At 34.5% G+C, this 25936-nt stretch overlaps 1 protein-coding gene across 1 annotated transcript in view; it reads left to right on the plus strand.

Moving 5' to 3' along the window:
- TTN (titin) overlaps positions 1-25936 on the plus strand; it is a 241187-nt gene that overhangs the window by 92732 nt on the left and 122519 nt on the right. Inside the window, exons 112-153 of the mRNA XM_066189851.1 lie at positions 70-156; positions 398-460; positions 716-781; positions 1133-1213; positions 1762-1839; positions 2471-2548; positions 3037-3120; positions 3425-3523; positions 4642-4719; positions 5563-5637; positions 5796-5870; positions 6117-6200; positions 6487-6549; positions 6841-6918; positions 7142-7219; positions 7969-8052; positions 8428-8508; positions 10538-10621; positions 10820-11185; positions 12908-12988; positions 13194-13268; positions 13478-13561; positions 13768-13854; positions 14391-14471; positions 14649-14735; positions 14949-15032; positions 15978-16082; positions 16287-16370; positions 16696-16773; positions 16992-17075; positions 17307-17390; positions 17618-17950; positions 18574-18648; positions 19578-19661; positions 20114-20194; positions 20836-20919; positions 21614-21697; positions 21895-21975; positions 22890-22970; positions 23470-23550; positions 23774-23884; positions 25243-25323. Of these exons, the coding sequence (XP_066045948.1) occupies positions 70-156; positions 398-460; positions 716-781; positions 1133-1213; positions 1762-1839; positions 2471-2548; positions 3037-3120; positions 3425-3523; positions 4642-4719; positions 5563-5637; positions 5796-5870; positions 6117-6200; positions 6487-6549; positions 6841-6918; positions 7142-7219; positions 7969-8052; positions 8428-8508; positions 10538-10621; positions 10820-11185; positions 12908-12988; positions 13194-13268; positions 13478-13561; positions 13768-13854; positions 14391-14471; positions 14649-14735; positions 14949-15032; positions 15978-16082; positions 16287-16370; positions 16696-16773; positions 16992-17075; positions 17307-17390; positions 17618-17950; positions 18574-18648; positions 19578-19661; positions 20114-20194; positions 20836-20919; positions 21614-21697; positions 21895-21975; positions 22890-22970; positions 23470-23550; positions 23774-23884; positions 25243-25323 (3972 nt within the window). The remainder of the gene's footprint in view (positions 1-69; positions 157-397; positions 461-715; positions 782-1132; positions 1214-1761; positions 1840-2470; positions 2549-3036; positions 3121-3424; positions 3524-4641; positions 4720-5562; positions 5638-5795; positions 5871-6116; positions 6201-6486; positions 6550-6840; positions 6919-7141; positions 7220-7968; positions 8053-8427; positions 8509-10537; positions 10622-10819; positions 11186-12907; positions 12989-13193; positions 13269-13477; positions 13562-13767; positions 13855-14390; positions 14472-14648; positions 14736-14948; positions 15033-15977; positions 16083-16286; positions 16371-16695; positions 16774-16991; positions 17076-17306; positions 17391-17617; positions 17951-18573; positions 18649-19577; positions 19662-20113; positions 20195-20835; positions 20920-21613; positions 21698-21894; positions 21976-22889; positions 22971-23469; positions 23551-23773; positions 23885-25242; positions 25324-25936) is intronic.

A 25936-nucleotide genomic window follows, 5' to 3' on the forward strand; every position in this document is an offset into this window, starting at 1 on the left:
CTCACATGCTGGCTACCACTAATGTGGATCTAGAATATTAAGTACTAAAACAAAATCCTGTCTTTAAAGTACCAACAGTAGAAACATGGACTGTTTCAGAAGAAAAGATGTCAGTTTCTGTCCACAGAGAAGAAGAGTATTCATATGATGTGACAGGTATGTACAAAACCAAAAGTCTGTGTACCCAAATCAAAACAATCTATCAGTCCTACTATACTTCCTTTTGACCTATTTTTATGTATGGCATATTACATATTTAGACATATTATACATTTGTCTTTCAGTATGCCTTGCTTTTTTGTCCATTGTGTTATGTAGCTTTAGTTTTATTTAACTTGATATATGGAAATATTTCAAATATTTTATCTTAATATTGTTTAAATACTTTTCTTTGAAGAGCCAACAGAGCGTGAGAAAACAGTTGAAGAAAGATTCTTTGAAGCTGTTTACCCCATTGAAGGTAGTTTAATTAGGGATGGGAGCCTAATAAATGTTTGTTTGTTTGTTTGTTTGTTTAAATTTGAATCGAAATTCATTGTGAGATTTTCACATGCTGTTTATTTTCTGGATGAAATTATTTTACATATTAACAAATGGGTTTTGGTGATGATTGTGTACTGTACACACATAATATCTTCTTAAAGTTTCTCAGATTTACTATGGACATTGATATTTCCAATCTCAACATTTAATAGCTTTAAAATTCCTATTGTAGCACATAGAGAAGTTGAGGAGGAGGAAGAAGTCATTTCTACAGAGCTGGAGATCTCTCACGTTGAAGGTGAATAAAGTCTTTGCATCAACATCTTCCCCATTTTCCTGAACTTTCACGTTATCTGTCTGTAACACTGTTTACCAAAGGATAGCATATCAGAACTGAGATCTTTCAATTTCTCTATAGCTCTGGTCTCAAAGCTTCAAGCCTTACTGCATTTCTATCTTACTTTTCTTCATGACTGCCTTAAATATATCCTTAATAGCTTTTTGTGAGATGGTTTTGTTGTATCTGTTTGATAAAACAGAATAGTTTTTGACATTTAGCGTTTGCTTATACACCATGTTAAGAGCAGCCTACTGTGGTTTACCAGTTATTTTAACTGTCTCCTAAATGATTACCACCTATCTTTTAAAGTGCCTGAGATACCAAAGAGGCGTGTTCCAGAAGAAAGAAAGCCTGTTCCTGTCCCTAAAACAGAAGCTCCATCAGCTAAAGGTATTTCTACTGCTCTTGTAAAAAAGTTAAAACAGAAAGAAGCAAAGCCGAAACAAATTTTCTTTCTTTGTAATATTTTCATGTTTTCTTGAATATATTTAGGAATTCACTCTCTATGTATCTTTGTTTTTGCACTATCTCCTTATGCACTATTAGATTTTGCATTGTCTCTGTTGCACAAGTTCAGTTTTTCAATTGTGCTATAACTTAGCTTACAGCTTGGGCCCTCCTCTTTCTTAACTATCTTGTGCTTATTATCTCTATTTGAGTTGTGTGGCTTTTGCAGGCAAGTGTAGTGTATTTTTACTTCAAGAGAGTAAAATGAAAGGTCTAGTGCAGTGATTTTAACATAGGAGTTTTATACTGTATCACAATGTCTTTCCTGTATTGTCCACATTTGTCCAAAAGGCTGTACATTGTATTGTGTTGGTTGCAGTGCTCAGCTCCTTGTCAAAGCACTCTGTTCATTGTATTAAACAATCTTGGATTACTCAAATCTGGATTGGCGTTCCAAAAACTAAAGATCTCTTTAACAATGTTTTCCAAAGTGCCTGAAGTCCCTAAGAAACCTGTTCCTGAAAAGAAAGTTGCAGTTGCTAAAAAGGAAGTGGCTCCCCCAGCAAAAGGTACAGCGTCTTTTGAATGTGGGCTTTAACCAGTTCTGTGCTATTTTCCTCTTTTCCTAACTTCTCTTATGTTCTCAAAACATATGATAAATGCAATCTTTGTGTGTTATATGTGAATGTCTGTTCTCATCTAAGGCATTCAAAAGCCTTAGAAAGATTACTTAGAGTAATTTCAATACCTTTAGGGTTTTTGAATAGCCTAGGAAAACTGTGCCTGAAGAAAAAGTACATGTTCCTTTTCCCAAAGCAGAACATCTGCATGCCAAAGATACACTTACTGATGGAGTGTACACTGCTTGTTGAGTTTTATTTTCCTGTTAGAATTTATATTTTATGTATAATTATCTGTACATCTATGATATTTTTTAAAACCTGGTAATATATTTGAGCAGCTCATTCCTCAGTTAAGGAATCAGTCTTAAAGCATTTGATAGTCTCCCAGCAACTGGTTTGATTTTGGCTTTAATCTAACGTATGTTGCTCTTGTCATATATCTTTCTATGTTAAGTGTATGAATGTGTTATGTGGTGTGTCTTGATATTCTTACAAATGGATTAATGAAATCTATAATACTTCAATAAATCTTTGAAATTTAGAATTCAGTTATCTTATATTTTATGGTTTTTTTAAGTGCCGGAGGTTCCTAAGAAAGCTCCCCCAGAGAAAAAGGTAGCTGCTCCAAAAAGAGAGGAAGCTCCAATACCTAAAGGTACACTTAAGAAAATAATGTTCTTTTCTTATTATCTTAAGCATCTTGTTTATGTCAAATTTTGGGTTTGATTGCTAAGTTAATCTGGTTTTACTGGTACTTTGTCTATGTTAACATGTATTTTTTGTGTCAGTTTTGTGTATAGGTGTGCTGTAGATTTATTCTTAAAAAAACTTGTTAATTCAAGCTAATTATATTAATTGTTAATATCTTTGAAGTGACAGAAGTACCTTAAAAACCGTCTCCAGAAGAAAAAAGTGCCATATATTCCTAAAGTAGAAACTCCCCCTGCAAAAAGTATAATATAACTCACTTTAATATCATTTACTGTAATCTTTAGAACATTACATTTATTTCAATTTGGTCAACTGTCATGTTTGGTAAGCAAAACATGTCCATGTGTAATCTTTCTCAACAACACATTTCTCTTACGTGATGCATGTGCCAGTTTTTACTTCAAATGTTCTAAAACAAATACTTTTTTTAAGTGCCTGCAGTTCCTAAGAAACCTGTCCCTAAAGAAAAAGAATCTCCTGCTGTTCCTAAAAAAATTGAGGCTCCTCCAGCTAAAGGTATGCTTTCCAGTAGAATACAAGAATATGCTATTTCTCAGCTTCTGCTTATATGTTCTGTGCTGTTATTAGTCATTGATTTGTGCTTCCCCATAAGTTCTGCTGTTCTGATTTAGACAATGAATCATTACAGTGTGTTGTATCTTTTCAGCAATAATTGTATAATATTCTTTCTAAATATTGAGTCTCTGTTATATGTTATGTATTCAGTACCCTTCTTTGGAAACCAAGATTTAGCATTTCAACACTATGTTTTCACAATGGAATTGGAAAAGCATACATTTAATATCATTATCTTTCAAAGTGCCTGAAGTGCAGAAGAAAGCCACTTTTGAAGAAAGAGTCCTTATTACAGAAGAAAGAATATCTGTTGCCATTCCAGAGGAAATCCCATCACCTGAAGGTACACTATAACCAGACACTAGTGAGAAACTTGTGCTGTGTCTGCAACTCTGTTGTTCTAATATCAAGATCAAAATACACTAAAATTTTTTGATAGTTATCTTGTATTAGATTTGTGTTGAACTGCAAGCAGTTAAAAGCCTCCTAAAGTGCCATATACAATTTAAGTCTTGAATGTCAGTATCCCCCCACATTGACAGGAATAGAAACTCTACTACCAAATTCAATGATCTTTGGATCAGGGTGTCATGAATTTGCAGGAGCAAATATGGATGTATTGTTCATTTTAGACTCCACAGATTAGGGCTGTAACCATCCATTTGTCATACCCACTAAAAGCTCTCTGTAGCCCTGAAGACAAAATACTGCTTCCTTCCGCAGTGTTAGCTTCTCACCAGCTTTCAGTTCACATTCTCCTGCTCAGGGAAAATTGAGATCAGTTGTTTTAAGTTAATATAATTCTTCACTGCTTCAAGATAATTGAAATCAGAATTTTGCCTGTTTTTTTATATCCCATTAATAACTATCCAGTCAAAACAATTTGCAGCTTCCTTTAAAAACCATAAATGAATTTTTAGAAGATTTGGAACATATGTATCTAAAATATGAACTTGCAAATACACATCCTATGGATACATTCAGTGTTAGTTTCTATTTTTCTCCAGAACTAGTTGAGGTTTTCCCTAACACAATCACCTTTGTAAATGAGTACATGCCAGGATTTCTTTTCAGTTCTTGACCTATCCATCTCATTTTTTCCTTTCCTCACATTCATACAGTTGGATCAAGGAGAAACCTCTAATTCTTTGACTCTTGTTTCCCTCACTTGAGCTGTTGTGATGGGGGAATTTGGAGAGCTGAGGCATTCTGATGAACTGACAGTTGACCAGTGAATGGTATTAGATACAACAACACACAATAGGGAACCTGGGACAAACCACATACTTAAGAACAAATCGTACATATGTATGTGCACAGCACTTTCTGGATTGTATGCATATCTGTCATTGTCATACAGAACTTCTAAGAATTGGTCTTCATCTTTTCTATCCATCAATTCTTCCCTCTTTCCATCTATCTGTCCACCAAAAATACTAAAACTAGTAATTTTCCTTAAAGAGCCAACAGTTGAAGAATGGTCTGAAGAAGAAAGAGAGGAAGTATCTATTTCCATTCACAGAGAAGAGATTTCTGAAGGTATGAAAACAATTCAGGAACACTAGGCAAAAGCAAAAAAGTTATTTTTGGTCTGTACCAAATAGCTTGGATTAATAGCTGCTCTATTCATAATGAAAAAATTACTTCTATATAAATAAGTTTTGTAACTTATAAATTTAATTTTAATGTCTACAGCTTCTCCTGCTTGCTTTTGAGAAGTGGAGTAACTAATCCTGTTTCAATACTGTGAAAATAATAAGTTGTCTCTTTGATAGTGAGTTCTATCAGTTCTATCAGGACTTCTTCCGTTTACAAAAATCCTCTGTTGGAAGTTCTTCTTCCACCAGGTTGCTTGGATAAAGTAAATATTCCTCAGAATATCACGATGCACTTGGGTTCCTCAGATAATTTCATTATAAAATAACAATATTTTATAAACCTCTAAGTTTATAGGCGGTCACATAATACTGGGAAGGACAGTAACACTGGCTGACTCAGTTTCTATGACTAGTGACACCATGTATTTTTCCAGGGACATCTTTAGTCAAAAAATATTCTCAGTATTTGGAAAGAAGGTTTCTCAAAATGGACAAATTTCAACATTAGTGAGTTAGTGGACAGAGGAATGGAGCATTTTCAAATTCCACACAAATACAAGCTGAGAGCTCAATCTCTAGATTCCATTTAAGTCACTTGGAGTGTTTCCATTAGCCTCAGAGGAAGCTTGAATGTAGATTTTGACATCCCAGAGGAGTCTATCAATAAAGAAAACTGTTTATTTTTTGTCTTACAAATATTTTGTTGATTTCAAGGGCCATAAAGACAGTAATATATGTCAAATACTTAAAATTAAGTCTTTTTATATTTTACTCTTTTTAAAAGTGACTGAAGAAGAGTCTTACTACATAGAGGAGACCGTAACAGTTCCAAAAAGAGAGGAAGCTCTACCCAAAAAAGGTATAAGTTTATTTCACTACAACATATGAGTTGTTTCATCATTCTTAACATTATGTTTCCACTACATGTTTATGTCCATTTGCGGCATTTTTTGTATGTGTTCGTGCTATAGTGATACCACTCCTCTATGTAAAACTATGTATTGTAATCTTTTAAAGTGCCTGAGAAGCCCAGGAGAGTTGTCCCTGAGCCAAAAGTCCCAGCTGCTCCTAAGGAAGCTCCAGGAGTTAAAGGTATAAACCAGTTCTTCAATTGGTTGATGTGTCTTCAAAGGGATTACGTTTGTCTTACTGTCTTGCTTGTACATGTTGACATAGATGGTGTCTTCTCACAGTGATGAATTCTCAAATCCCACCTTTTCCTTTGAAAATTATTGTTTGTGTTAACTCAGTAAAATGCATTATGTAGTAGGCAATTGCAAATTTTACACTTTAATATTCTTTCTCATCTTCTTTCTCATCTTGCTCATTTTTCTAAAGTTCCTGAAGTTCATAAGAAACCAGTTCCTAAAGAGAAAGTACCTGTTCCTGTGTCTAAAAAAATGGTGGTTCCACCAGCAAAAGGTATATCAGTGGTTTTTTCCTGTTGCAAAAAATGCTTTCTTGCTGCATTCCATCTTTAACATTTATGCCTTGGTTGGAGATTGTATTGTTGACACAACATATATCTCCAGTATCAAATTTCTTCAACATTAAACATGTTTTGTCTGTTTGCCTGCAATGACACCTGTGACCTGTTCTGTCTTGATGTGATTTATATGTTATGTTATTTATGTGTAATTTCATCTTCTGTCTCATACCTGCTGATGAAGTCAAACAAGTTTTCTAAAGTTATGCAATCTTTTTTAAGAACCTGCAGAAGCATTGGTGCCCACTTTTGAGGCAGAATTTGAAGAACCTCCAACAACCAAAGGTAAACAGATTATTACCATGGAGATTTTTTAGTTTGGTCTTGCAGTATTTGTGTTTAGGCATTTTACTTAAATGCAGTTTTGTTTGTTACTATCTGTAACCTTTGTAGAGATCTCCCCTTTCTTTTGACTCTGCTCATTAGGTGCTATGGATGTAAAAGATGTTCTTCAACAGTGTCTTATTGTTGCTGCTGTTGAAGTTCACTTAGCATTTTTTTTTAAATCAGAATAAGTAAAAGAAGCATATATCTTCATTTCAAATTAATTAAATATTCTTGCACATTATTTTTAAGTGACTGAAGTGCACAGGAAAATTATCACAGAAGAAAAAGTTGCTGTTGCTAAAAAAGAAGTGGCTCCACCAAAGAAAGGTATATAAATTTTCAGAGTTACACAAGAGAAATCTTATTTCAGGATAGTTGTTTGTATTTCTGTCTAGTTATCTAACACAGATCTTAATGTTCAGTGTTTGCTCTCCTTTTTTCACTTGAAGAAATATCAAGTCTCTGATTTGTGTTTTGTCATCTGCTTATGTTTATATACTGTGATTAATTTAACATCTATTACAATAAACCTTTTTTTAATAACTGCTAGCAGTGCCCAAGAAGCCTGTGCCAGAAGACAAAGTACCTGTTCCAATTTCACAGAAAGTGGCAGCTCCACCAGCTAAAGGTATACAAGTTCTTTTGGAAGTAGATATGGCTTTTAAATATCAGACATCCATGTGCATGATACTCACAGTCTGCCAAGTTAATCAAATCTGTGTCTGCTGATTTGGTTATAAATGAAAAAGACTTTCAAAATACTTTCCCCCTTCAAAATACTGCTGAGTGTGACAGAGAATAGTCACGCAGCTTCATTCTTTGCATTTTTTAGCTACTAAATTTAATTTCACTGATCACTCTGGATCCTTAAATGCCTGCAAAGCTGAGTGACAACATTTTCTCAGTGAAAAAAAAATTGAACACAAAATTTGAACATTTATTATCAATGTTTATAATATTGTCAGTATTCAGTGAAGTGTTTCTAACTTACAAATATGTTCTCTGTTTCTGTGCTGTTTTTATGTTTGATTTTGTCATGTACCCTGTGTGTGTGGTGTTCTGTGGTTTAACTGAGTTTCTGAACAATTTAGAGACAAAGTATTTACCTCTTGCTTTCATCTTCATTCCAATCTTACTTCACAATATGTGACTATTCTGTTCCATTTTTTTTTTGGTCTATATATCTATTACTCTAACATTAGATACATTATTTTTCTATGTGTTATTTGTATGTCTCATGTGATTGTTGTGCTTTATTGTATTTTCTTTTAAATAGTGTGCTATTTGCTCCAATTGTCCGTAATTCTTTCATGTGAATTTCAGAATGTGTGTGATTTCTTTTAGAAGCTATTATTCTTACAATTGCTATCTTTAAAGTGCCAGAAGCACAGAAGAAAACTGCCAGAGAAGAACGAGTATCCATGGCTGTTCAAAAGAGAAAAGTGTCTTCACCACCAGAAGGTAGTCCAACCCATGGATTAATCTATGAACAGATTGTGCTCATGCAAGACTACCAGAGCTTCAGGCCTATTGGTCTGGCACATCTCCTGAGGTTCAAATTTAGAATTATAGAATCATTTAAGTTGGACAAGACACTTAAGGTCACTGTGTCCTACCATTAACCTTACACTACCAAGTCCATCACTATGATCCACTGTAGTCCCAGAGGAACTTTTACAAGGTCTTTGAGAAATACTAGAGACATTTTTCCCGATTACTCTGGGTATGGGTTGTGTCAGGAAATAATATTTTTCTAAGAAACTTCAAGTGGGATATTTATTATTTTACATGATATTACACCAGAAAAAAAATTAATGTTAGACTCTGTCTTTGAAGTACCAACAGAAGAAGAACATTGGGCTATGTCAGAGGAAGTATCCGTTTCCCTCCACACAGAAAAGGAGATTTCATACACAGGTATGAAGACTAAAAAGATTCTGTATCCAAAGTTACATCTTGTCATCTAGTAAAAAAACCCAGAGAGAATAAAACATAATTTTGTGTCCTTTGCTATTAACAGTTTATCATGAAAGTGAAGTTTGTAGAATCACGCAGGACAGTATTTCATTCTTGCAAAATGTTTCATTCTTTCCTCTTGGCTTAATGCTGTTCTTATAGTGGAATCCAAATAATTTCATTAGGTTCTCCTTTTTAAATCTTGCCACCTGTCTGACCTTTGAGGGGAAACAGGAGATAGTTTTTGCTTTCATTTAAATTAACATGCTTTACTATTCTGAAAAGACAGTCCTTTCCTGTTCTATAAAAACAACTCCTCACCTAAATCTAAAGGTTAAAGAAAAAATGTTCAGCTCTTCTGTTACCTACATGGCTAGACGCTTAACACAATCCAATGAAACTGATCTGCCAGCTTAACAGTCCACAGCCTTAAAAGAAAATTTATTGCTCTTTCACTTTTGCAGACTATCAATTGATTTGTGAGAAATGACCCACAAGATGCCTCACACTTACTACTTTTAGATCTGATACTGTTGATAAATGGCATTATCATATTCATATCATGAAAGATTAATACAGACAAATCAGTGTGAAGTTAAATTATCCATTTAGTCTCCAAAGATGGGGAGACAAGCGTACTATGAGTATGATGAAAAACAATCTTTGGTTCTCTGTAAGGCAGGTATAACGTGCCATCTGGTCTGGAAAGAAAAGGGTCAAGGCAGAAAGACATTAAATGCAACAGCTCTCTAATGGGGTACCAAACAGTGGTGTTTTAGCTGGAAAAAAAGAATCCGAGGAACCTGAGCTTTCTGAAAAGGGCACTCATGCACAATGCAGATTTTATTTTCAAATCCACCAAAGTATCAGTTCCAACCAGTTTTAGTTTAAGATTTCAAGTGTGAATGTACCTGGCATTTATAATTAAATATCAAGGAGGACTCTGTCAGAAAATTCCTGGAGAGTTAATGAGTCTTCACATCGCCCCAAATATAACACCGAGCATCAAGACTTGTGGAAGCCACTCATCTATGCTCACTGTAGCTTGTCATGAATAAAGCTTCTAGAAATTCTCAAATCTGTCACTGACAGATTGGATTCCATCTCTTAAGGTCAGAAAAAAATCCCAAATCTGTTAAGAAAATGCCACAGTTATTCTCCAACCTGGCAAGTCTGCCAGATCTTAAAATGCCAAGGTAATTTTTTGTGCAGTTTCCAGTTATGTTGGTCAAAAACTTTCCAAGACACCTGTCTCAGAAGACAAGACCCACACACTTCTGTAAAAGAGAATATGCTGCTTAAACATAGCATTCTTTCCTAAATAAATCATAAAAACTGAACATACCCACATCTTCATCTTTTGGAAATGGTCCTGCTTTTACAAGGAATGGCTCCTTGCCATGTCAGAACCAGCAAGTCATTTCATAAAGTAATTGACAGAAGAGGAAAAACACCTTCCTCACTGAGCAAGTCATTCTTTTGCTTTTAATTAGACCAGAGCTCTTATCTATTGTTAGAGTTTTTCTCCACGTGTTCCTTCACCTTCATCTAGAGTTTCCTATACAAGTCTTTTGTTGTCAGTGAATGAGGACTTTTGACCTCTTTCTGAGGTAATGCAAAGTACCGTTGCTGTGGAGAGAAGAGGAGCTGCTACAGAGAACAATGGTGTTTATTGATTTTGTAGTTGGATGGCTCTGGATTTTGAGTTCTGCCCATCAGCAAACTTAACTCCACTGTTGACAGCAGTGAATGAAGCAGGAATCATATCAGCTGCTTATATTGGTATCTTGAAAAGTTTGTTGTTTCTTAATTGAAAAGAAGCCTAATGACTTCCCTAGCTACCTGCCCAGTGACAATAAGCATGCTTGTCTTTTACATGTCAGCCATGTGTTTGTAAGATATCTTTTTCTGTTTCTTGCCAAGAATACTTCTGCTTTTAAACAATTTACATCTAAAAATTCTTAAATGTAATTGTACTGTATCTTTTAAGTGCCTGATGTACCAGAGAGGGCTATCATTGAAGAAAGAGTACCAATTTATCCTCCTAAAAAAATGGCAAGACCGCCAGCCAAAGGTATACTGGATAGAGTATTGAAATATGATATAAATGTTTTTTGTGTCTTGTATGTTCCATGTAAAGTGAGTACTGATTTGTTTTCTATGGAATGTTCTTCCTTTTGTTAATTCTTAGTTGACAATGCCTTGTGATCCTTACTATTAGTAAGACCTATGTGCTAAATTTTAAGGTTCTTTAAATTGGTATCTTTTTAAGTGCCTGAAGTACGCAAGACAGTTGTCCGAAAAGAAAAATCATACGTGGAAGTTCCTCAGTATGAAGAGGAAGAGGAGATCCCGAGGTACGAGGAGGAAGACACCACCAGGTACGAGGAGGAGGTAATCCACTACAAGGAGGAAGTTCGCCATTACGAAGAAGTTCGTCACTATGAGGAAGAAGTTCCTCAGTATGAAGAAGAAGAAGCTCCTCAGTATGAAGAGGAAGAAGCTCCTCAGTATGAAGAGGAAGAAGTCACCCATTATGAAGAGGAAGCTGCTTATTATGAAGAGGAAGTTGCTGAATATGAGGAGGAAGAGCCACAGGTTCCTCAGTATGAAGAGAAGGCTCCCCTACCAGCTAGAGGTATATTTTAACTCCAGGGTTTGTGTGAGAAAAAGCAGTATCTTTTCATTCTATGAAAATCCCAAACTTTTGTTTTGAAATGTTGCAGTGTGCTTTACAGTGTGCATTTTTTAGGATGTTTATTGATTATTATGTAGTGCAGAAAACATGTGATGGATCTATATCTACTCTTTACTAGTATCTCCATAAATTCAAATGTTCCATGTTATGCTTGTTCATTCCTCTTTGATATGTACTCTGTATAACCTACTACGGAAATTTAACCAAGCTTAATTTCATCCTCATTTGGGTCCAATTTTGCTATCAGACTGTGCTTGAAATACTTAAAAATGCTTATGTAAAGTCTGCAATCATAGATAAAAAATATATTTATCTAGAAATTAGCTAGGGCATTTGAAAATGAGTGATTTAGGAACACAAGTCACACTGAATTCTTTCCAGAAATCTTAGGAAGCCCAGTGGTTAATGTTTATTTCTGTCTTGAAAGGAATAGTATCCTTTCATGAAAAAGAAAAATATCCATATTTAAATAATCTTAGTTTCAGGTGTTTTCCTTAGGACTAATTTTTATGGTATGGGTATAAATTTTCCACATTGTTAGTACAGGATGAACATAATATTCACTACTTAGGAGAACTAGGTCATGCCAAGATCTTGGTAATAAAGCCTTTCTGCATCATAATATAAAGATACAGATCATGTATATCCAATTTTCCAAAGTTACAAATTCATCTAAGAGAATCATTTTCAGCCCTGATCCAAATCATTCCGTAGTGTCTTTTTCCATCAAAGAAGTTCAGAATTTCTTTTGACTAATTAATAAATGTCAAAATTATATCTAACATTGTTTGCAGTGGAAATTTTGTCATAAACAGGAGAAAAGATGAGGCTGTACACTGCAAAAGCCAGGTTAATCCTGAACAGGAAGATTAGTGTTTGCTGAAATTTCCACTGAATTTCTCAATGTAGCTAATTTTACTTCATATGTGCTACAAATTTTCTTCAGTATTCTCGGAGCCAGTGGAATTATTCTTCTGTCATTGTAGAATTTGTATGGACATTTCTGGGGTTTGGAGTACAAACAAAAGTTTAGATACATTTTAGATTAAACCTTTGTCTCACTGCAGTTAAAGGAAAAGTCAGTTGACTTCAGAAGAGTAAAGGGATTTTTTAAAAAGCATTTCATTTACCCAACAAATTGTGGTATAAACTGCTGGGTATTTATAATGTACAGTTCTGTGCTTGAAGTTAGTCAGTTGATAAACTAGATCTGCTTGGGGTTTTTGCACAGAGAAAGCTCTTGGAACTTTTTCAGGAAGAAAGTGTAGTCAGCAATTTATATTTAATATATGTAAAAGAATATGACCAGATGCAACCTATTACATGCCTGACGAGCATTGGGAACATGTTTTTAATAGCTGGTTCAAAAAAGTCCAACTCTGACTTAATCTTCTGATCAGCCAAAAAGTCCTTGAAAACGTTTTTATTGATGGCCTCAATGGCTGAGCAGGGGAAATGGACATAATAGCAGCTAATATGATGTGTTTGTTATTTTATTTTGTCTTAATGATAAAACCCTTTTAAATCATAGCTCTTTGTTTGGAGTATGTGATGTTTGCTTGCATGATTATGTATTTGTGATGTATTTGTGATGTTAGTTTGCACTTTATGTTCCTGTTGTTATGGAAGTAAATACCTAAAACATTAATGGTATCTTTCAAGTGCCTGAGGTTCCCAAGAAGCCTGCTCCAGAAGAAAAAATACCTATTCTTCAGAAGAAAAAAGAACCTCCTCCAGCAAAAGGTATACACCATCTCTTTATGTTAGAAGACATCCTCTGAATATGTAATTCACATTATTTTTCAGATAATTACCTTAATTGCTTATTACTTTTTTCTGTTCTTTTGGGAGAGGGGTCTTCATAAGAAATATTTGCTGCCTTTTTTGTTTCATTTCTGTTTTGAGTAGCTTATGGCTTATTTTTTTAACCAAAATCATGTTTTTGAAGTGCCCGAGGTGCCAAAGAAACCTGTACCTGAGAAGAAAGTCCAAGTGCCGAAGAAGGAAGCTCCCCCAGCTAAAGGTATATGCACTTGTAATTATCTGTGATCAGAAAGATCTTCTAGCATTCATTTATCTTCTCACTTGTTAAAAACTAGGATAAAAAAAAAATTACTCTTAAGGACTGTGGTTCTTTCTGTTTGTGTTTAATTGTGTTAGTGTGACTGGTTTGTATGTCACATTGTTTTAGATTTTCATGCTAAGCTCAATATTTATTGATATCTTACTAAGTTCCAGAAGTGCCAAAGAAACCTGTGCCAGAAGAGAAGGTTCCTGTTCCTGTCCCAAAAAAGAAGGATGTTACACCAGCCAAAGGTATATGACTTGATAGAGCTCTTGACTGAATGCTGTATAAAAAAAAAAAAAAAGCCTCAGTCTTTTTTTGTATGTGATGTAGAGTGAAGAAAGTTTTCTATTCTTGTCAGTTCTTCTTTGTCATCCAACTTTATTGGTTCATATCAATGTTCTTAACCTTATGTCTCAAAAATGAAATTCTAAAGCTACAATCATATTTTTTCAAGTGCCTGAAGTACCAAAGAAACTTGTGCCAGAAGAGAAGGTACATGTCCCAGTGCCTAGAAAAGTGGAAGAGCCTCCACCAGCCAAAGGTACAACATTTTCTGGTTCAACTGTGTGATCCTGTTTTTGTTTCTTCATCTTTTAAGAAGATTGTTACTGCCAGTAACAATCCCTTTCTTCAGCCTAATGTGTTTGAAACACTCCCTGAGCTGTTTGATCAGGACACTGTTGTGTCTGTGTCTGTCAGTCATGGGGTCTTTCCTTACTCTACACTTCGAAAATGTCTTTGTGTTTTGCATTGTCTCTGTCTTTTGGATCTTATATATCTAAATCAATTTAAAGGACTCGCTGTTTCAAAAACAGATGCTCCAAAAGATAAAAAAATTACCTAAATAGCCAGACATCCCCCTTAGCCTTGCAACACCAGTTTGTAGTTCTATAGTCTCTGTATATTTGTAAGTTTACATCTGTGCATAAATCTGTGGATAAAATCAATGTTAACTTTCACACAAGACAAAATTTTACCATATTCATCTAGTTATCTTAATATCAGATATAGTTATCTTTTTACTAGGTTTTATGTTACACTGAAAATTAATTCCCTAAACAAAAAATGTCTTTAAAGTGCCTGAAGTGCCCAAGAAGGTTCCAGAAAAGGCAGTACCTGTCCCTGTACATAAAAAGCCAGAACCTCCACCAGCGAAAGGTACTGCTTCCTATAGTTGAACATGTGGATAATGCTTGTTCTTGTTTCTGTGCATTTGTTGTTAGAATTTGACTGAAGTGTCATAGCAGTGTGTGACAAATGTACTGCTAATTTATAGTCTTTAGCTTCTGTGTATGTTGTGTCTAAGTCCTCTGCAATTAAAAACTATCTTTAAAGTGCCAGAAAAACCAAGACGTCCCAGTGAAGAGGTACCTATGTTTGTTCCTGAAGAAGAGGAAAAGGTTCCAGAGATGCCAGCAAGAGGTACAGCATTCCTTCTTGAAGATTATGAGAGCTTAGTTCAATTCATTAATAGATCTTCACCACCAGTGATTATTTTAAGCTTGATGTAATTAACCTTCTGACAGGAATTTTCTTCTTCTTCTTTCTGGTTTATGTGACTTTGTTCTGTAGTTTTGATAGTTTTGATGTTCTAAAAACAATTACCAACTTCTTATCAAAACAATATCTTTAAAGTGCCAGAGGTGCCCAAGAGAGCTATCCCAGAAGAACAAGTACCTGTTGCAGTTCCTAAAGTAAAGAAAATTCCATCAGCTAAAGGTATATCACATTGTGGTGTATGCAGACAATTCCTCTCCCTCTTATTTTCATTGTTCAGTGGAACCTAATTTTAACATTCAGTTTATACACAAGTGAATTCAGGTCCTTGGTTATAGCACTTGCTGCTTCCCTGTAGTGAGCAGTGTTGGGGCTCAGAACAGGGCTTGTCTGTTCTGTTATCGACTGTAGCTGGCTGAGAATCAGGCCTTGAATGATCTGCTTTTTTCCACTGCAAGTGATTACCATGAAAGAAATAATTCCTTGTGATAATATCATCCAGAAATAATTTTTAAAATCATTTAACTTTTCCTTAAACAAAATAGCTGAAATTGAATTTTATGGCCCTTTACCTGGAGTTTCTTCAGTTTAGGGAGATGACTCTTACATGTACCTTGAAAATAAGCTAAATTCTCAAGGGTTTTAGTTAAACTTATGAAAAAAATTACATCAATTTACAACTGGTCATACTAATAACCATCTCCTATACCCTAAATGTGAAATTCAAAGTGGAGGCAGACTATTGCAAAGGCCACTGTAGCATGCCAAACAGATTCCACCTCAGCAACTGAGTATTTTAGGAGAAGAAAAAGAAAACAAACAAAAAAACCCCACCCAAACACACACAAAAATACCAGAAACAGAAAAGTTTTTATGTGAAGAACTTTAATGCTAATAATCTTCTTTAACCTCTGTTTTGTAGCATATCTTGCCAATATTTACTCTTTGCAATGACACTGAAATTAAAAATCAGGAAAAAGTGCTAGTCCTCATATAATCCGTGTAACCCAATTACCCATAGCTGTTTTCAGGGAGTAAAAAATACTCAGTAGTTTCCCCTATTTTTATTTCTATTGTTACTTTAAAGTTGGTGTCTTTGTGTTTCACGTTATGGATTTTTCTCTGTGATGTTGTGAAAGTAAATTTCTTGCAATAATATCTTCAAAGTGCCTGAGGTTACAAAGAAGGTTGTGTCTGAAGAAAAGGTTCCCATTTTTGTTCCTGAGAAAGAAGAAGAGGAATTCATTCCAGAGGAAATTGTACCAGAAAAAGGTACATGATCTTTTCTTGCAAGTCACTCATGACATCTTTTGTGTTCGTTAAAATTCATCTCCATTTCTTGTTCTGTGTAACTCTTATATATGGTCTGGGGGGACTTAGTGGTCTTGTTCTATGTTTTTATCTTGTTTCCATGTTCACGCTTTTACTGCTCTGAAAGCAATTTTAACACGTGTTTGCAAAATAATATCTTTAAAGAGCCAGAGATTCCTAAGAAACCTGTCCCCAAGGAAAAAACACCTATACCTCCACCTGAGAAACTGGAACTTTCTCCATCAAAAGGTGCATGTTAATAATGTGTTGTTATTCTCATTCAGTCTCTCTGTTTAGTTTGTTTGTTATTTATGTTAGCTTTGTGTCCCTGCTGCATTTCTGTATTGATATCTCAGAGTTCCTGTCAAATTTCAACCAGAAAACAAGCTCTAAAATTACTTCAGTTTCTCAAGAAGTCTGCCCGTGGGTGTAGTGTCTTTTGTTTAATTTTCTGTTTCATCTTTTAAAAATATATTCTGCAGATTAGTTCTTATTATGTCTCTTTGTACATGTTTTCTGTTCTCTTTCTCATACTACTGGTGACTGACATTCTTAAAATAACATATCTTTAAAGTTCCTGAGATGCCTAAGAAACCCATTCCTGAAGTGAAAGAACCTGTTCCTAAAAAGGTGCCAGCTCCGTCAGCCAAAGGTACTGCAGATTGTAAATGCTGTAATGATTAACTGATAATGTTCCTGATCCAAGTATAGTTTAGCAAGGGACACTTTAGTATTTCTGTCCTGTGTTGTATTTGTCACTATGCTATTTGCTTGTTTGTAAGTTTCTGCTCTGTTGTTCGTAAACTTCTGGCTTTGTGTCCATTTAAAAATTGTGCAAAAGTACACTGAAGTTAGGTCTTATCTTTAAAGTACCCAAGATGCCTAAGAAGGTTGCTCCTGAAGAGAAGGTGCTGGCTGCTTCCCCTGAAAAAGTGGAGGTCCCAGCTGCAAAAGGTATATGCTCTCCTTATAATTAATATTTATGCTAGGAATACCCTTGACCTTCTTTTTTCTAACTTTTGTCTGTGTTGTACAAGATCTTTGTTTGAATTTATGGTAAAACCCTTCATTTTCAATGTTTGCATTGCTGAACCATGAAGCTCTGTTTCTTGTGCTTTTCTGCTTGCACTGCTCTAAGGTGATTTGGTGTTTTTAAATTCCTAAACAAAATCTGTATCTTTAAAGTCATGGAGGTGCGTAAAAGAGCTGTGGCAGAAGAGAAAGTGCAAGCTGTTGTGCCCAAACCCAAAGAACCGACACCAACCAAAGGTACAGATATATTTGCTCTTATTTCTCCCAAAGATATTTTTTCCTCCTCATTCTAAAATCTTTTATAATATATATTTTTTTTTTCAGAAAGCATGGTTTTATAATTTAATGTAACTTATGCTTGAGGTTATCATGCACATTCTCTGTTCTTTGTCAATTATCTTGGCTAACTGTAAAAAAATAAAAAAATAAATTGTCAGGTAGTAACAATAACACTGTTTCTAAAGTGCCTGAAGTATCCAAGAAACTTGTACGGAAAGAAAAAGTCCCTGCTCCGGCACCTGTGGTGGAGAAGTATGAGTATGCCTATGAAGAGTATGAGAAGTATGAGACATACGAAAGCATTGAAGAGTTTGAGAAGATTCATGAAGCTGAAGAAATTGAGGCGTATGAGGAGCCTGAAGAACCTGAGGGATATAAGGAAATTCTGGAACAGGAATATGAAGCAGAGGCTGAGGAGAGAGACATCTATGAACAGTATGAGTTTAAGGAGAAGGAAGAGATCTATGAGAAATATGAGGAGGTATATGAGGAGGCTTATGAGACCAAACCAGCTATAGGTAAATCAAGTCATGACTTCTTTGTTCTTACAGTGTGTTGAGTTTTCAGTTACTGCTTAAGCCTCCTATGGGTGTTTACTTATATTTTCCTTGTTTGTAGTTCTATGTGTGTCTGTTGCTAGTAATGATAAATCAGTTCAAAGGCTGTCTCTATCCTAGTCCTTCCTAAGGAATTCCCTTCAGCGTAAGAGGGGAGGGTTCCCTATCTGACTGCCCAAGAGGGAACTAGTGGAGATACAACACAAGCAGAGAAAATGTTAATCTTCTGATGTAATTCAGCTTCAACCTGAATTACCTCTTATGCATTAATATTTAATTATTTTGTCCAGTTTAGCTCCTGTGAGTTACAAAGATATTAGGACTCATTTAGAACCTTCCTTCCCATCATTTAAATTTATGATCATAGGATCTCACACCAAACAGGAAGTGCGTATACAATGTACCAAAAAGATGCACATTGATATTTCTTATTTCATTATTCAAGAATTCTGAGACGAATGCTCCCTTTTTTCTGCCTAAATGATGAGATGGTTCCTCTACAAATAAGTGATTCCTCTGCTTGCTGTCTTTGTATCTTTTTCTTCATAAATAACTTATAATCCATAATGACATATTTTTTAAAGTGCCTGAGTTGCCCAAAAGACCTCTGCCAGAAGAAAAAGTACCTGCTCTTAAAAGAGAAGCTCCACCAGCTAAAGGTACATCATTCATCAGATAAATTAGAAAACAGAGCCTTCTGCATGAGTCTGAATCCCCAAAATCAGTACTTTACCTATTCTCATTTGACTGCTAGATTCTTAGCTTTATTTCACAGAACTATTAAAGACAGATTACTAAAAAAAATATTTCTTTAACACAACAAAAATCAAACACATTACTTTCTGGAGACAAAGGGGATGAAGTTAGTACCTCAATTTAATTTTTGCCATCACAACATAAGCAATATTTTAAAGCTAATCGTTGAAACTCTAGTTTCCTGCAGAATCCGAAAAAAAATAGAACTTCCTTTACCCTCATGATGTGCTGGAGTGTGTGCTATCTTAATAGGTATTCTCTTCATCAGGCTTTATAAAACTTAAGTGTCATGAATAGAAATTGTCAGCGAGCACTTGAGAAGTTACTGCACTAGTCCAGAGTTCTGTGATTTTCTGTTCATAGCAATAAATTTGCCTAAAATTCATTTATTGCTAACTTTTATAGTTATTTCTCATATGAACTGTCAGAATTAAGTCAGTGGGAAAAGGTGGATTAGTTGACTTGTTTGTTTTTACAGAAAAGCTTCGAGTTAGTTGACAGGAAATTGAAACCTTACTGTATTCCCAGCTGCCATTTATTAGTGCTGATACTAGATGAAACCTAATTGTTAAGGCTTATCCCTATTCAAAATTTATCCAACAACAGGAGTGCTTTTCTTTCACTGAATACTGAAACTCTAACTGTGTTAATCCAAGCAAAATAGTCCAGATACGTGGCCTCTTTTCTATTGCATGTATTTATGTATTTGAGAAATATTTTTGTGTTTTGCTAAGTTTTCTGACTCTGCATTGTTTGCTTTTTGTTTAACATCTATTCTTACATAATACTCCTACTGCAAATGTTCTTTAAAAAACTACCACTGTCTTTAAAGTGCCAGCAGTGCCGAAGAAACCTGTTACAAGAGAAAAAGTACCACCTGCTATTCTTAAAAAGGAAATGCCTCCACCAGCTAAAGGTATACTTCCTCTTCATCATCCTTGTGAAGCATGAATTCTAATTGCAGTCTTTTATCCTCATTATTTGTTGAGAAACATGTGCTTATGTTTTATGTCCCCACAGTGGGTGTTTTTCATCTGGTTGTCTTTGGGTCTTTTTTGTTTGTTTGTTTCAAGTCATTTGTTGACAACATGTTAGAGTCACTTTAAAAAATGTGTGTACTGTCTTTAACTTGCACATGAAAATAGTTCAGAAAGAAATAGTATCTTTATTTCTTCTGGAAAGGAATCTTTCAAGAACGTATGTTTTAATATGTTATTCTTCTGTCTAATCTTGAAAATTAACACAAATGTTCTTTCAGGAAGGATTTAATTCTTTCATGTTTCAAGAGTCTTCCTTGTTAGACTTGCTCTTCTTTCTAACTTCTTTCAAGTAGCTTTGAAAGCCCTAAAAATAAATTATATCTTAAAGGGCCAGATGATCTCAAAAGACCTGTCCCTGAAGAAAAGAAACCTACACGTACACCTGAAATAGAAGTTCCACCAATGAAAGGTAAAAGAGGCTTTGACATGAGATTTTATGGAGAGGAAATATTTGTGTCGTTTTTCCCAGCTAACATCATTAAAAATTTTCAGGTGTTTTATGCCACTGCAAAAGTACCCAGTTTCTAACTGGAGATTGAAATCTAAGTGATAAATCCCAAATTCTATGCAAACATTTCAGATATGTTCTAGACAGTAAATCATTGAATTATGAATGAAAACATGTTGAGGAGGTACTGCTGTTTACACCACCAGTATGTAAAGCCTCAGTGCTTTTCTATTTATAATATAGTTTGAATTTCGTTTAAACTGGGGGTTTGTTACCAATACACAGGTCATGACATTGGTGAAGAAGTAATAGGGCAAGAGCCAGTGAGTTAAAGCTATTAAAGCTGTTACACAAACCAGGAGGAAGAGCATGACAATGCACTAAGGAAAGAAAATGGCTCTCTCTTTGAGAGCTGAAACTATGAATTTCTTCACATAGTTCATTGCTCCAGGAAGGCAGTTCTTGAACTGTATCATTTAATTCTGCAGAAGTTTCCAAGACCTCAAAATGACTTAGTTTTCTGAGTTTATTTCTGTTTGGGAGGTTAAAAGTTGAAAATTACTTTGAACTTACTAAAAGAAAAATATCAAATATCTTTGAAGTTCCTGAGTTTCACAAGAGAGCTGTCCTTGAAGAGAAAGTTCCCACCATTATCCCTAGAGAAGAGGAGCCTCCTTTTTGTGAAGGTACATCAATGACACATCTACCAAATAGTAAATTGCAGAGAATATATCAAGTCATGCTCTATATTGTTCTGTAAAATGTGAGATATTTAATTAATTTTAAAAACTATTTAAAAGAAGCTTATATCCATATCTTTCAGACCATCTATGTCCACAGATTTAGATATTATTCAGCATTTAAAAAACTTTAAATTTAAAATGTTACATTAAAAGTAAAAATGGAGTTTAGCATTTTAAAAATGCTATTTTTTTTCTAATAACAGTGTGAAAAAGATACATAAGTAAGAGATAAACTAAGTTTCTGATTCAGGAAGCACTTGAGTCACACTGGAGTAAAGAAATGAACTTAAATAGACAGTGGTTTAAGAGCCATTCTGAGCAACACCTATATTTGAGTTGAAATGGAGATAGTTAACACCAAATGAAGACATACAAAATTCAGTTACAAATTCTGTCTAATACACAGAACTAGGAAACTAGAAAATAAAATTAAATCTTTCTGTAAACATATATTTTACTAATTGGGAATGGTAATGTCTAGCAGTAGTAAGTCAATGATCAGGCTGAAAGATATTAAAATAAATCATTTTCAAACAGCTCTTTGCCCATATGCATTTCTGCATGTTTTTATTTTGTCTTTCTACTCCTGTCTTGTAACTAATATTAAAGTATACAAAATAAACTAATATCTTTAAAGAACTTGAAGGTTATGAAGAAGTTCCAACAGAAGAAAAGATGCCTTTTATTACTCCTAGTGAACCAGAAGCTCCAGCAGCTAAAGGTAAACCAACTCTTCAAGCAATCTGTAAAGCAACACATTCCTACAAATTATTCATCTCCATCATTCCATCTGTGTACTACTCTGTTATTTAATGTTTTCATTCTAATGTTTCCTTAGATGCTATGTCTGTCATTGCTTCTTTGCTACTTACACTCTGTGTATTATAAAGTCCTTTAAAAAATGTAATATCTTTGAAGTGTCTGCAGTGACAAAGAAAACTGTCCCACTTAAGAAAATACCTGTTGCTGTACCTACAGAAGAAGCTCCTCCAACTAAAGGTACATTACCTCCAAATTAACTCTCTCTAACCTCTTATGAAAGTGAGATACCAAGTGAGAAACCCAGCTTCCTTGTTTTCCTTAAACAAGACAACTAGATGATGTAGACACTTTAGAGTTCTTTTGTTTTGTTGTGTTTTCTATAAGCAGTTGCTTAAACAGATTGATACATTCTGCATCAAGAATTTAAAATTCAGGAAGACAAAATTAGACACTGAAATTTAGTAGGCAGGAGATCCAGGGATTAGACAGGGACTGGTCTTATATTTTTTTGACGTCATGTGTCATGTTCTATTTCTCAAAATACTTTCTCTGACAATATATTGGGGAAAAAATCTAAAAGGTTGTGAGAGAAACTTATTTGCAAAATCACTCTTTTCAGCCATATCAAGGGCCTAAAGAAAGTCAAGATTAAGGTATGAGTTTAAATCACGACAAAATAGAAAGCCACAAAATTTTTAATAGAAACATATTTTGTTACACAATTTCAGAATTGAAGAGCTCTACACATGGTGGAAGCCTAATAATTAGTCAATTGAACTGGATTTCTTTTCTTTTGTTTTTATGGATAATTTTTAAATTTTCAAAAAATAAAACCCTTTTTAGTGCCAAAAGTCCTTAAACACACATACACATGCATACAAAAATATCCCACAAATAAACAAAACCAGGAAAAAACAAACAAATAAACAGCTAAACATAAAAAACCCCTACTATCTTTTCAGAGAAGAGTATATTCAGAACCATAAATACTAGGAGTTAGAAAAATAAGAGACTCCAGAAGGTGAGGTTTTTATTCACATCTCAATACCATATATTTTTCCTATTGTTCTAGTAGATGTCAGGGTTTTTTTTAAGAAACTGTATTGCTTATTTTATAATGCAAATTTCTAAAATAAACCAATATTTTTAAGTTTCTGAAGTACGAAAGAAAGCTGTCCACAAAGAAAAAATACCTCCTGCTGTACCCAAAGAAGAACCTTCACACTTTACAGGTATAAGAAATTTTAAGTACGATTTGAAGGATAAAAAATATGTTTTCATATATAAAATATTTTGAGAGCATTCTGTTTATCATGAACTAGAGTTTACTTAACAGCTTTGGTTACTTGCAACAGTAAAATTAATTAATTTTTAATATCTAAAATTAATTTTTAATATTAAGTGCTCCTTGAGATCTGTCCAAAGGGGAAAAAAATTAAGTGACAGACCTTAGCTAGACAGGGCCTACCTCTGCACTCAAGGTAGTAGCTCAGTTTAGGGCACATCACACATCTTTCTTCTGACAAACTGCAGAGGACAGGTCAGGGGTTTTGAGGGGTTTTTCATCCCTAATTTGAAAGCATCCTAATTTTGCACATGGATATAAAATAGACTTGAATATCTTCAGAGGAGCTTGAATATTTGATTATATTTTTTATTTATCTAAAATGTTGTCTTGTTTTCTGAAGATATTCCAAGTTAATTTCAGTGTTTAAACTAATATCTTTCAAGTGCATGAAGTTTATGAGGAGATTCACATAGAAGAAGAAATTTCTACTGTTCATAGGAAAGAGGAGGCTCCAGCACCTAGAGGTATATGACTCCTTCATCACCTCTTCCTGCAATTTGCTAAGTCTCGAACTCCAGGAAAATTAAATTATTCATGTTTGTGTTTTAGTCCTTGTTCAGCATAATTAATACTTATATTCATTCTTTCAATGCCTTATGTGTACTTATTTGAGTACTTATATGAAAAAAACTTGAGATTTTGCATGACATGTCTTTCTCTCATTAAACTGAACTAATATCTTTAAAGTGCCTGCAGCCACTAGGAAACCTGTTCCAGGAGAAAAAGTTCCTATTGCTATGCCTAAAAAAACAGAACCTACTCCTGTGCCTAAAAGACCAGAATCTCCACCGCCTAAAGGTACTTTGAGAGCCTGGTAGAACTGAGGTCTTTCAGTGATAAACATCTTTACTTATTTATTGTTTCTTACACAGTCTCTGATTTAATAGTTCATGGTCCACGTGTCAGATTTGTGGCATTTATGTTGTGTGTGTCCTATTTTCTGTTTTCTGTTTCTCAAGTAGTGTTTAAGTCATGAAATCAAAATCAGTAAATAGCTTTCAGGTGTCTGAACTGCCTAAAAAAAGTATTCCTGAAGAAAAACTCTGCCTAAAAAGCCAGAAGCTGCCAAATGTATATAGGTCAGCATATCTTTTCATTCTTTTTCTATGAGTTTCTTCCATCCCTTGTACTGTTGCTGTCAAAGTATTAAAAATTAGTTGAGTTTATCTATTTACTCTGCCCAAGAGTAAACCAGAAATTGTCTCAGAAGCTAGTAAAAGGGATTAGAAGTAAGGAAAGCTCTACATGTTAATATTCGGTGAAATTTACAGCATGTTTTCACTTCATGGGTACAGCCTCAGAAATTTGATCAGGCTCTAGCAAGAAGTACATCCTATCCCTCTGTTTCATGTTCCTCAAGTTGAACTTAGGGGACAATTGATTTCATTTTGAATGGAAATAGAATTTGCACAGAAACCAGCTGTTACAATTCATTCAGGTATTTTAAAAGTCTGTCTGAACTAGCAGCTTGAGTGGCATTAAAAACTGTCAAGCCAATGGCAGCACAGCTTTTCCCACCCTAATCACTGCCAAGCATTTAAAAGGCATTTCATTGAAGTTCAACTTTTGCCATGATTTCTTTAGCTTGTTTTTCACCTTTATGAGGAGCATAGCAAATCAAAAACTGCATGACAAAAGATCCCAAGCAAAGTCACTTCCAACTTATTCTTTGCCAGAGGGGTACAACCATGAAGACTTCTCAGAAGTTGTAACTGTTGTCAAAGCATCCTTATACATCTGCTTGTTCTGTCACATCCTTATATATCTATATGTTTTTTCTTATGTCTCTGTATTGCATGTTTAATTTTTGCAATTTTTAAGACTACACTAATATCTTTAAAGTGTACAAGGTACCTAAGAAATTAATAAATATTGTTATACCTAAAAAAACAAGAAGAACACTCCCTAAAGCTTATATGTTAATAATAGTGTCTTTTGGAGGAGGAGATTTTTCTCTTGAGCATTAGAGTTTATAGCAAAACTCATTTATCAAAATCCTATTAGTATGTAACAGTATATAACACTTTTTGCATGACATCTCACTTTTTATATCTTTAATTTCTTTCAGATATACTTCTTGTGATACTCTTTCTTCTTTACAATGTGCATATTTTAAATGCTTTAATTTTAAAAAATGAATGCTGTTTTCTTTAAAGTGCCAGAGGTGCCCAAGAAAATTCCAGAAGAAAAAGTGCCCATTGGTGTCCCTAAAAAAACAGAACCACCACCAGCCAAAGGTATGTTGCACTACAGAAAACTAAAATTTGAATATCTTGATTGTACAGATTAGTTATCTGATTGCTTGTTTGTGTTTTCCTGTTACTTTTACTTTCTGTACCCATATAGTTCTATGCATGTTACTGTGTCTAAAATTCTTCTCTTTTGAATCATAGCTGTAATCTGTAGCAGTGTGTTAGAAATATTGATGTGGCAGAGCAGAAATGAGATTGACACTTGAGAATTATAGCTGAAATCTTAGGAAAGGGGAGTAAATAGGGTCTCTGTGATGTGAAATAGTCCTGACTGACAATGAAAAACTAGCCCCAAAAGAGAGCATAGAATGAGGGATAGAGATGTCTAATACAGGAGAAAAACTCGTGTGCATAGATGAAAAATTGATACCAAGAAATCATTTAACATAGAAGAATGTGACAAGGAATACAAAATGGACAATGTCAGTCTCAGTCAAATAGAGATTCAGGAGATGTTTGGATAAAATGGAAAAATAATCTGAAATAGAATGAGAAACTCCAGAGGACTCTGAGCTCTTTCCTGAGACTTTACGGGGACATAAAATAACCTTAAGACAATAAACAAGTCAAAACAGAGGTTTTATTAAGAATCTTGGAA

This window comes from Chamaea fasciata, unplaced genomic scaffold (genome assembly GCF_029207755.1).
Source record: "Chamaea fasciata isolate MVZ Bird 193981 ecotype frontalis unplaced genomic scaffold, bChaFas1.0.hap1 SCAF_8, whole genome shotgun sequence".
Taxonomy (NCBI): domain Eukaryota; kingdom Metazoa; phylum Chordata; class Aves; order Passeriformes; family Sylviidae; genus Chamaea; species Chamaea fasciata.